General features: G+C 21.4%; 4 protein-coding genes across 4 annotated transcripts in view; 3 read left to right on the top strand and 1 right to left on the bottom strand.

The window, feature by feature from the left end:
• The window catches only part of PRSY57_1337800 (CPW-WPC family protein, putative), a gene marked incomplete at both ends in the record, with an annotated part of 2,917 nt that extends 1,269 nt beyond the window's left edge, over positions 1-1,648 (top strand). Inside the window, 6 exons of the mRNA XM_012909307.2 lie at positions 4-102; positions 170-675; positions 811-962; positions 1,063-1,277; positions 1,416-1,476; positions 1,614-1,648. Of these exons, the coding sequence (XP_012764761.2) occupies positions 4-102; positions 170-675; positions 811-962; positions 1,063-1,277; positions 1,416-1,476; positions 1,614-1,648 (1,068 nt within the window). The remainder of the gene's footprint in view (positions 1-3; positions 103-169; positions 676-810; positions 963-1,062; positions 1,278-1,415; positions 1,477-1,613) is intronic.
• A 1,878-nt stretch (positions 1,649-3,526) lies between these two features.
• PRSY57_1337700 (hypothetical protein) lies at positions 3,527-5,395 on the top strand (the record flags this gene model as incomplete). Its single annotated transcript, XM_012909306.2, has 1 exon — positions 3,527-5,395. One exon carries the CDS (start codon positions 3,527-3,529, stop codon positions 5,393-5,395), a length of 1,869 nt encoding a protein of 622 aa, XP_012764760.2.
• Positions 5,396-6,893: 1,498 nt separating this feature from the next.
• Positions 6,894-9,933, top strand: PRSY57_1337600 (hypothetical protein; the record flags this gene model as incomplete). Its single annotated transcript, XM_012909305.2, has 3 exons — positions 6,894-7,018; positions 7,136-7,315; positions 7,434-9,933. 3 exons carry the CDS (start codon positions 6,894-6,896, stop codon positions 9,931-9,933), a joined length of 2,805 nt encoding a protein of 934 aa, XP_012764759.2.
• Positions 9,934-10,246: 313 nt separating this feature from the next.
• Positions 10,247-12,397, bottom strand: PRSY57_1337500 (hypothetical protein; the record flags this gene model as incomplete). Its single annotated transcript, XM_012909304.2, has 1 exon — positions 10,247-12,397. The coding sequence occupies one exon, from the start codon at positions 12,395-12,397 to the stop codon at positions 10,247-10,249; it is 2,151 nt and encodes a 716-aa protein (XP_012764758.2).
• Between the last annotated feature and the right edge of the window lie 103 nt (positions 12,398-12,500).

The raw sequence follows: 12,500 nt of genomic DNA, 5'->3' as shown, positions 1-12,500 counted from the left end.
TAGATATGCTATCCGGATTATTCTATGCCTTGTCCCCTACACTTTTTCCGAACTAGTACAGGCTGCGTTCCTCTTAGAACTTATGAAGGACCATGCAATAAGGTGTAAAAGAAGGCACACACATATATATATATATATATATACATATAACATACTTTTATCTTTTTAGATACAAAACAAATTAATCTATTTATATGATGAGCAAAAGGAAAGCTGGGCAGAAATATGCGAAGTAAACTGGCCGTGTATGCCCTTGGAATGTTCATATGGTAGAGACTACAATTCAGTATGTCCTATAAATTGGATAGATATAGGTAAAGGGTTATGTCGAAATATATATAAGAATGAAAAATGCGCAGGGGATATAAACTTTTCCAATATGAGTTTTGAAGAGAAAAAAAATATGGAAAAAAAATGTGGAATTATATGGAAATGTAAATCTATTACATATACAACAAATTTTCATGATATATGTCCATTGCACTGGGAATATATTGGTAACTATAAATGTAAAGCACCAGAAGATTATAAAGGACCATGTCCAAATATCTCTAATTTAAAAAAATATAATACACAAGAAAAAAAAGAAAATATTGAAAATGTCTGTCTTGTCAATTGGCCATATTCTATTAAAGTCAATGAGTATCAAAGAGATTACAATATAGATTGTCCAATGTACCAAAAAAAAAAAAAAAAAAAAAAAAAAATAATAAATAAATAAATAAATAAATAAATAAATAAAATGTTCATAAATAAATTATATTTATATGACAAATATGATATATATATATATATATATATATATTTTAGTGGATGGTCTATGATGGAAAATGGATTTTGTCGAGCTCCTGAAAATTATAAGAAAAGTTTAAAGTGCAAAGAAGAAGTTTCTTTTGACGATATGAACGCTGATCAAAAACATTCCTACTCTCTTGCTTGTAACGTCGATTTTCCATTTAAAGGTAATAAATATGTACATATGTTCACCTACAAATAAATAAACACACACACACACACATATATATATATATATATATATACATATACATATATACCTTTTAGATAAACAGGATTGCAAACGCAATTACTCATTCGCATGCCCGCTAGGATGGATACCTTCCAAAAAAATTAATTATTGTAAAGCACCACTAAACTATAAAAGTTCGATTTGTAAAAATGTTTCAAAATTTAAAAATATTTCAGATAATCAAAAAAACTATTATCTGAAATTTTGTGATATTGATTGGCCCTGTGAAGGAGAAATACAGAATTCAATGGTAGGATTTATGCATATATATATATATATATATATATTTTTTAATAAGTTAACATTTATTTTTGTATACCCTTTTGTTGAGTTATATATTAAATGCCTTTTAATATTATATATTTTTATATTAATAATATTATTAAAGATATACACTCAAATTAGTGTTGACCATCTTGAGGAACACGGAAAAAAGAAATATACCAGAGGTACCACAAAAAAAAAAAAAAAAAAAAGGAGAATACAATATAGAAAAGAATGCATGTATATTAAACTATTAAGGAGGGATCACTAAAAACTCATATATATAAACATATGATCCATTTACATTTAACTTTTTCTTTAGGACCAGTTGATTCAGAAACAGGATTAATTATTTAAAAACAAATTCGTATAAAAATATTTATGTTACAAAAAAGAATATCAAAGGTAGGAAAACTAAGTAATTTTTTTTTATCCTTTTATTATTATTATTATTTATTTTTTATATATATCTTTTCCTTAAGTATATTATATAATGATATTCCTTTAAATCAATAACATTATTACAACTTTTAATATTTGCACTTTTTTTTATTTTCCCTTAAAAGAAATATATGAAAAATTGGAAATATATTATTATTTCAACAGTTTCTTAACGTACATCTCTCCACCTCAAAAAAAAATAAAATAATAAATAAATAAATAAATAAATAAAGGAAATATATACGTACATATATATATATATATATATATATATATATATATATATATATATATTTTATATATAATGATTTCATACGACCATGGATGACTTCAAACATATATAAAACATAAGTAGGCAAAAAAAAATTTTTTTTTTTTCTTTCGAATATTTCAAAATGGTATATTGTGAACCATTTTAATATTCCAAACCCTATTCTTTATTGTAAATATAATATTTATATAAACATATAGTGCTTCATACATATGTATATATATTAAGAACATCTCTGAATACCTTTAGGAACCCCATATAATTTAAATAAAAATAAAATATCTATAATATATTTCGAGATACACACATATAAAAAAAAAAATTACAATTTCGGTTTATGTATATTTTGAAGTATGTATAATATAATCCTTTTAAAAAAAAAAAAAAAAATTAAAAATAAAAAAAATTAATTACATAAATTTATATAATTATATATTATATATATAAATACGTTTAGGAAATAAAATAATAATTATTTTTAATTTTCTCTTAATATATTTCTCTGTCATAATTTTGTATGTTTATGTTTTATACATTTCTTTCTTTTTTTCTTTTTTCTTTTTTTTTTTTTTGTTTATTTTTATGTAAAAAGGGACTATTTTATATATAATTGTATATATTGGATTTTCCAGTATTTTTTTCTTTTTTTTTTTTTTTTTTTCCATTTAAAACATATATGTGGGTTAAAATATCCCCTGGAAAATAAAAAACATTTCTTGGTATTCAAGAATGAAAAAAAAAATATATAAATTTTCAATATTTATGTGATAAGTAATAATATATATTTTTTTGGATAAATGATTGTTTTAAAATAAATAAATAAAAATCTTACGTATTTTTTTTAAATCTAATATATATATGCAACCCTTAAAGGTGAAATAAACAATTTAAATATATATAAATATATATATATAAATATATATATATATATATATTCTGTATATTTATATGTAATACAATTTTTATATATATTGAATCATCTTTAAGGCATTTTTTTTATTTTAATTTTTATCGTATGAAATTTTATGCGTATGTATATTATTAATATATATATATATATATATTTGATAATTTGTCATTCTTATTTTTTTTTTTTTTTTTTATTTTCTAAAAATCTTGTATATACATAAAGTATACATGATAGGTGTTTCGTTTATAAACCAAATTGATAGCATATAAACAAAAATATATACATATATATATATATAATATATTTGTGAACATTTTAATGAATTTTCCTCTTTGGTTAGCTATTTATATATTATAATATAAATATTTGCAATAATATTCTGAACAAATTATGAACAAATTATGAACAAATTAGGAACAAAGTATGAACAAATTAGGAACAAATACTGAACAAATTATGAACAAACTATGAACAAATTATGAAAATTTAGTTGTACATGTCAAATTATTAATAAAGGAACACATATATATATAGTACATACTTATATATATGTATATATATATATATATATACATAAATTATTCATATATCTTTAAAATAGCAAGTTATAAAAATGGAAAAGTTAAAGGGAGCTCATTTAGTTTGTACAAGTGATAATAAAATTGAAAATACAAAATTGAATAGTAAAAAAAAGTATAGTAATTTAGTTCGAATTTTTAAAGAAGAAGTTGATTATTTAAAAAAAAAAAAACAAGAAGATATAATTTTCGAACAAAAAAAAAAAGAATTATTAAAAATGTTACCATTGATACGTAAAGAATCTTCATGTGAATTAAATAACTTGACACATAGTTTTTCCAATCAGACAGATAGTAGTGATGATATGGGTTTTTATAATAAAACACCTCATAGAACTGAAGAAGACAATTTTAAGGAAAATAATAATTATATGAAAACTTCATATAGTACAAAAAAGCGGGTATATACTCCTTGCAATTATGATAAAACCGATATTTATAGTGATAAAGAAAAAGAAGATAAGATATCTTTATACACTACACCAAAAAGATGTAAAAGACGTAATATTACCAAAAAGGAATCATCTAATGTGAAATCCAGAGGTAGTAATAGCAAAAAAAAAAAAAACTTATGTGATGAATTAGTTAATATACGTACACCTGTCAAAAGCAAAAATGAGTATTTAATTGAAAAGGAAACATATGAAAGTATCACTAAAGATAAATGGCTTATGAACGAATCCAATATGAATGAATTACCAGAAAATATTAAAGATGAATATGTCTCTTATTTGTGTAGTCCTTTAAAAAGAAGTGAACGTTTAATTAAAAGTAAAATTAATAAAATGCTTAATGAAAATATAGAACAAATAAAACAAGAACAAATGGCTTCAAATAGTGATACACATAAAAATAGTTGTACCAATAGTGATGTATTAAATAATGATGATAATTCATCAGTTCATTGTGATTTTATTCCTGAAGAAGAAGAAAAATGTTGGGATGAATTTTACACACAAAGTATTGACAAAACTAGACCCTTTACTGGAATTACTACAGAACTAGCTGTTGATATAATCACAGAAATGTTAAGATCAAAAATAAAAAAAATCAAAATTAAAAATAAAGAATTTTTCTCACCAATTAGTGAAAATGATACTATCATGGAAATTGGACATGGAAATCATCCTTTGGCTGTTCAAATGTTTGAAAAATGGGGAACAGTTGGTAGGTATGTTGGTATAGAATTTAGTGGTGAAGCTAGTAAAGAAGCTCTTAAATGTGATAAATTAAAAAATTTGTATCTTATGAGAAAAGTAGAATTTATTAAGATACTAAGCATGAAATATTATAAAGATAATTATTTAAATGGTGTAGTTGCTGAATCAAATATTTCTCCAGTGAATACTAAAACAGATTTTATTGAATTATATACTTTCAAATATATTTTTGCAAAAAGTACTTTAGATTATATAACATGCCGAATGGATGACATTGGAAATAGTTGTGATTGGGAAGAAGATCTGCAAATTTCACCAACAGTTGTTGAAATGTTTAATAGTTTAGCAGATTCTTTGCAAAATTGTAAAAAGGCTAAAAATAATTCTTATATAATTTTTGTCGAGCCAAGTAATTCATCCAAATTTAGAGATCATATTTTAACCATATTCAAAGTTATCTATACAGCTACATTCAAATATGGAAGTTCTGCTAAGTATTTAAGATTATATAAATTATTAAACCATAATAAGGCATGTGGTTACATGCTTGAAAAAAGAAATGAAGTATATGAAAGTTTTGAAGAAATGAGACATGAATTTTTAAAACTAATTTTGAAATCGTCCATTACAAAAAATATTGACGAAGTAGATTGGTTTTTACCTACACAAGTACCAAAAAGATGGTTAAGTAGGAATCCAGCAGATATAGAATATTTGGTCAAGTTGGATAGAAGTCACTTTTAAATGGATTTATATATAAATCTATATATAATATTTATGTGTGCACTCAAACATACATATATAAATAAATAAATATATATATATATATATATATATATATATATATATATATATATATATATATGTGCGTGTGTGTGTGTTTTTTTTTTTTTTTTTTTCTTTTTTCCTGAACTGAAAATTTATAAATGTTCAAATTTTCTTTTATTTTTCCTGAACAAAATATATGTTTATATATGTATATTTATATTTTTCGCCTGAACAAGTAATATATATTATTTTTTTTTTGCCTGAACAAGTAATATATATTTATATATGTAAATTTATATTTTTTGCCTGAACAGAAAAAAAATGTTTTTATTTTTATTTTTATTTTTACCATTTATTTTGTGTGTGTGTGTGTGTTTATTTTGTTGCATGAAAAAGAGCTGTTACTTTATTTTCTTTTTTTTTAAATGTATACTTTGTTAAATGAAAAATTTATAAAATGTTACCTTTTTTATAATATAATTAATTTGAGAATGTTTGAAGAAAAGATCATTTAAAAAATATATATATATATATATATATATATATATAATATGAGAAGGTCATATAAAATTTACAATTATCATTCTATAGAATGAAAAGGTCTTAAATAAATTAATATCTTATATCAAATGGAATTTTGATAGGAGTGGCATTCTTTTTTTCTTTTTCATGTGAAAAATAAGTTTCAATAACATTGAAGCTTTAAAAATGAAGGGGGAGAAATGTAAAATTGATATGGAAATGTATTTTATTTTATTTTATTTTTATTTTATTTTTATTTTATGATTATTATTTTTTTTTTTATGAGTGATCGATCTTCTATTAATTAAAAACAATATAATATTTATAAGTACTAATAATTTTTATTCGGTTATTCTTAATTTTTGTACACATTTTTATATTATTCCTATTTGAAAAATAAAAGAAAATAAAAAAAAATATATTTTGCGTATGCTTTGTTAAATGAAACATAAATCAAAAAAATTAACTTTAAATGTTTAAATTAGCATTAGAAAATAAAATCGGTTATATTTTATGATATATATATATATATATATATATATACATAGGTGTATAATAATTATATATAACTTTTTGTATATATTCTAATGAATTTTCGAAATGTTAAATATATGAAAAGATTTTTTTTTGAGAATAACATATTTAATATGTGAAGCATTTTTGAATTGTTAGTATTAAGTATAAAAAAAAATCAGAAAAAAAATTTTCTTAGGAAAAATATAGCTTTTTTTTTTTTTGTTGTTGGTTAAAGAATATACAACTATTTAGAGTTGAATGATAATATATATGAAACAATATTGTAAATGGGAATATGTTATGGGTATATATACCAATTTGTAAAATGAATTAAGTTGAGAGAAGTGCTGCAACTGTATATTATAATTTTTTTTTTTTTTTTTTTTTTTTTTTCCTTATTTCATTTTATTTATTTTGAAATTTGACAAATATTAGGATGTTTTTTTTTATTTACTCAAAAGAGAAAAAAAAATATAAGAATGTATTGTTGATTTTTTTTTTATATATAATTTTTTTTGTCTCTAAATCTTATAGTGGAAAAACACTAACATGTAATTATAGGTATATAAAATATATGTAACAGTAAATAAAAATATACATATATGTATAATTTTTAGTATGTACACATTTTTTTTTTTTTTTTTGTGTTTATATATTTAGCTTTACTTATTTTTATAGCTTAATTCCTTTTCACATTAAAACAAAAGAAAGGTTGCCTTTGAATTTTATTAAAAATGATTTATATGAGATAAAGAGGAAGCAAAGAAGAAAGGAAATATATTCATCTAATATAACAAAAACGTTTGAAAATACGATACCTGAAGAGTATATTAAATATAACATTCCTGAAGAGCCAATGTAAAAATGATATAATATATATATATATATGTATATACATATGAGTGTGTACTTATATATATATATATATATATATATATATATATATATATATGTATATATAATTTTCTTTTTGTAGATATCCGTATATATCAGTACCTGACAATCTGTATACAAAAACGTATAATGGGAATAATAACGATAATGGGAGCGATAAACAAGAGGAGGACAAAAATTGTCCTAAATTAACACATGGTATAAAGAAAATGTCTTATGAAGAATATAAAAAATGGAATGAAGAGAAAATGAAAGAGAGCAAAGACTTACCTGAACCAACGATAGATGATTATATTGAAGATGTGGAATATGAGAAATATATACACCCTGCTTTAATTAAAAATGTGGATGTAAATAATCCAAGATATTCACTTTATTTTTTAAAAGATAAGATAAAAAATGATATGGATCAATGTGCTACGTTAAATTGTTTTGATAAAAATGATTTAGAACATGATCTTACAGAATATGATGCTGCATTTAATGGTATAGGTCCATGGCCTTCTACAGATGAATTAATAAAACATCAAAATAATATAGAATATGATAAAACAGATATGGAATTAGAATATAATATAACATATGATAAAACAGGTTATTATCAATATAAAGAAAAATTAATCAACGAACAAATGAAAGGCATTAACAAGAAAGATATTAACAGAAATGTTTCAGAGACATTACATAAGGGTGCCACTACTATACAAAAGGATCCATATGCTGATAAAGAAGAAAATAATAAAAATTGTATGTATAAAACTGAGAGTAAAAATAATATCAATAGTAATAATGTGCTTACGAATGATGATTTATTTGATCTATTACATAAAGAAAAAAATATCACTACAAATGATGTTAGAAAATTATATTATAAAAAAGAAATAAAAAGTATTAAAGAAGCAAAAGAAGAAATTGTAAAATGGAATGAAAGAAAAACGGTTTCACGATCTAAATGGACTTTAAGCAAAGATGAAATTAATTTATTTCCTCCATATATAAAAAAGTTATATTATCAAAAATATGAAAAATATGCAAAAGAAAAAAATGAAGAAATAAATAATATACGTAAAAATAGTGCAGGTAGTCAAATGTTTATGGATATGAAAGATGCATATGATAATAAAGAAAATTTAACCTCATGGCCAAGTGATCATATGAACGATAAAATGAACAATATAAGTGATATTCAAATTCCGAGTGTTAAGGTTGGTCGTTTAAATGAATTAACCAAATTGTATGGAAATAATCCATCACCAGACGATATTATAGATGATATGACAAATAATATAAATAATAAGTCCTTAAATAATATGATAGATAATATAAGTGATCAGATGAAGAACGATCCAACATTTGGACAAGAACTTAATGATAAAGAATCACAAAATAAATACACGAATTTTCGATTATTAGAAGATAATGTTTTATATACTAGAGCCAAATCTCCAATCAATGAAATATTATATGAATGGGATGATCCATTAAATTGTTTATGGAGAAAAAGAACAGAAGAAGTTATCAGAGATGTAATTATGTATGATTATCCATTTAAAGAATTAAGAAGACCATCTAATTTAGATCTATATGATGTTACATGGTATGCTGGGAAAATCGATATCTTCGTTACAGTAGAAGAAGGAAAAAATTATAAAATTACACTCTTCGATTTAAAACAACTCGTCAAAAAAATTGCTGAAAGATTAAAAGTTCTAGAAATTGATGATGAAATAGTAATTTTGCCATTCTTTGAATTAGTTGTATCATCTTTACCTAAAAAAAATATATTAATATGTAGAAGAGACTGGAATAATAATATAGGTAAAGAAGTTGTCGTCTTTTTTAAAGATAACATTCTTCAACCTGTCGAAGGAATATTACTAGGATCCCCAAGTGTTTTTCATGTAATTATTAATCTTAATAATCAAAAAATATTAAACCTTGTAATAAATAACATTGACAAAATTATTTTGAAAAATACCGAGGATGAGTTAAAAGATAATATTATTCTAAAAGCTGCAATAAGTCAAAATGAAAATGTAAACATAAATGAACAAAATCGTAAAGACATAAATGAAAACACAAATTTAGAAAATGATATTAAAAAAATTGATGACGAGGATATTTACGATCAAGTAGATAATACATTTGATAATAAATATGATAAGCAAAGAACGAAAAATGAATTTAAAGATATCGAATTTGATGAATTAGACAAATTAAAAAATGCTAACAAAACATCCAAGGACAAACGGGTTAATGTGATGAAAAATATTAATAATATAGATCAGGTGCAGGATGATATAACTAATGTTATAAGTGAAGAAGATGATCAAGAGGACGAAGAGGCAGAAGATAATGACGAATATGATGATGACGATATGGATAATGATGTGGATAATGACATGGATAATGATGTGGATAATGACATGGATAATGATATGGATAATGATATGGATAATGATATGGATAATGATATGGATAATGACATGGATAATGATATGGATAATGATATGGATAATGATATGGATAACGATATAGATTCGTATGACAATGATTATAACGATTATTCATCAGGTGAATAAAAAATAAAAAAAATAAAAATAAAAAAAAATAAAAAAATAAAATAAAGTGTAATTTATCGGTATATTTTTGCAATGTTTTAATATATATATATATATATATATATATATATATATATATTTATTTATTTATTTATTGATTTATTTTTTTGTGAATTTAAAAAATATATTTTTTATCATTACATTTTGTATAAAAAAAATTATGAACAAGTCATAACAAAAAAAAAAAAAAAAAAAAAAAAAAACTTTAAGTAATTACAAAACAAATAATATATTTTGTTTTTCATTTTGATCATAAACATTATGCTTTAATGATTTAAATAAAATTTTTTTCGTTTTTAAAATTGGGCTTTATATATTTTATGACAGTATCAACTTTATTAATAAATTCTTGTGCTCCTTGCTTTTGTTTAAAGTTTTTTAAATTTTTATAATATTCATCATGTAATATAGAAAAATATTTGAAATTCTGATAGTAATAATCAAAAAATTGTTGATAAAAAATATGAATATGGTCTTTTGAAATATGTGGGTTGGTAAAATTGGAATATATTAATGACCTTAATAAGACAAGTAGTTGAAAAGAATGTAAATTAAAGATTTTAAAATTTTTATAGACAATAATATAATATATATTATTATAATGCACAAAATTTTCTTCTTCCCAATGATCTATATATATATTCATTTTACGTTTACTTTCAATTAATTTAATATATTCATCTCTTTTATTAAAAATATGTTGAATATCTTTTTTGATAATGTACCATATTTGATTATTTTCCATAATTTCAATATTTAAAAAGGAATAAATATCCATTTCAGGATTTATGTCATATTTATTACCTATTAGTAATATATAATTATCACATAAAGATAATGCATAATCATTAATTCGATTTAATTCATGTTGTGCTTTATCGATAAAACAAAATGAAGTAACACTATTTGATATATTATTTTTTGGTAAGTTATCGATATTTATATTTCCATTTAAATTTATATAATCATAATATTTATAACTATCTAATGTATATGACATATCATTTTTTTCATGTGCATCAATCGTATTGTTTTGAAATGATGTACTATCATATATACACTTATTTTTTTTTGTAGTTGCTTCTATTTCTTCTTCTTTTTCTATATAATGTGGATAGATTGTATATGATAAATATTTTGAAATAATACTATGTGCGGACAAAGGTAAGGATGTAATAAAAAAGTCCTCTTTCCAAATATTTTTTATTTTACTTTCTTTTTCTTCTTTTTTTTTATTATTATAATAATTTTTCATATATATATTCATATAATTTTGCAAATCTGTAACTATTTCATTATATGTTGTTACATTATAAAATACCATTATTATATTTTTATACTTTTTTTTATATTCGTTCAAATTATATGTTGTTAATATAGGAGCAAGGTAACAAGCAAACTGTGTGTCATAGTGTGTTGTAGAATTTATCCACAATATATCATTCGGTATTTTAATATCATCTTCTTCATAAATATTATTTTCTGAATATAATTTTTCAACAATATTCATTTCATATAGATCCTTATTTTCATTCATATTATCTATTTTCATATTTACCTTATTTATATTGTCTATTTCTTTATTATTATTATTATTATTTTTTTTTTTACCTGACTTGTTCAACATTTGCCTGAACAGTTCATGTAATTTTTGAAAAAAAAACTTTAATTCTGATTTATGCATATTTGAGCAAATGATGAAAAGGTTTTCATTTTTACAAATTGTGTTGATTAATAGATTTTCATAAATTAAAGAAAGGAGTATAACATTTTTTGGTGTATCTTTTTCTCCGATTACGCATATTTTTTGTCCGTATTTTATTTTATTGAAGATATCGATTAAGAAGATATTACTGTGTAACTGTTTTTTAATGGATCGTTTATGATAAATTTCTTTGTTATCATGATGAAATATATTTAATTTATTATGTTTTGAGAATAAATATTTTAAATATTCATATGGAGAGTATACATTTTTTTTTTCATTTATATTAATATCAACAATATTATTGTTGATATGTTTATTTTTTATATTTTTTTCATAAATTTTTCCTATGATTGTATTATTTTGATTAATTTGTAAAACTACACCAAAGGAATGATCATCTAAAGAAATGATATCTCCAATTTTATACTTTTTGTTTTTATCATCTTCTTTTATTAATATTTCTTCATATTCTGATATATTATTTCTTTTAAGAATTGGATATTCTTTGAATACTTTTGTTAGTTCTTCTTCAAATACATTCTTTTCCCTTTTGGTTAAGTTAATATTTGTATTATATCTTTTATTATTATAATAGAACATCGAATTATAAACACTTTCATAAGCCTTATCATTTTTCTTTATTTTACAATGTGGGAAAAAAGAAAAGGACATGACATAATTTTTTTTAATATAAAACAGTTCCCTTTTCAATAACATGATTTTATTGGGAATCTTCTGAATTTCATAAACAAAATGGATAACTATAATACAAAGGGATTTATAGGTGACATATATAAACTATTTTTATACCTTATAAGAA

The sequence above is a fragment of the Plasmodium reichenowi genome, chromosome 13, assembly GCF_001601855.1.
Source record: "Plasmodium reichenowi strain SY57 chromosome 13, whole genome shotgun sequence".
Classification (NCBI taxonomy): domain Eukaryota; phylum Apicomplexa; class Aconoidasida; order Haemosporida; family Plasmodiidae; genus Plasmodium; species Plasmodium reichenowi.
Note: the sequence above shows the minus strand (reverse complement) of the source record. Positions and strands in the feature narration are given on the sequence as shown.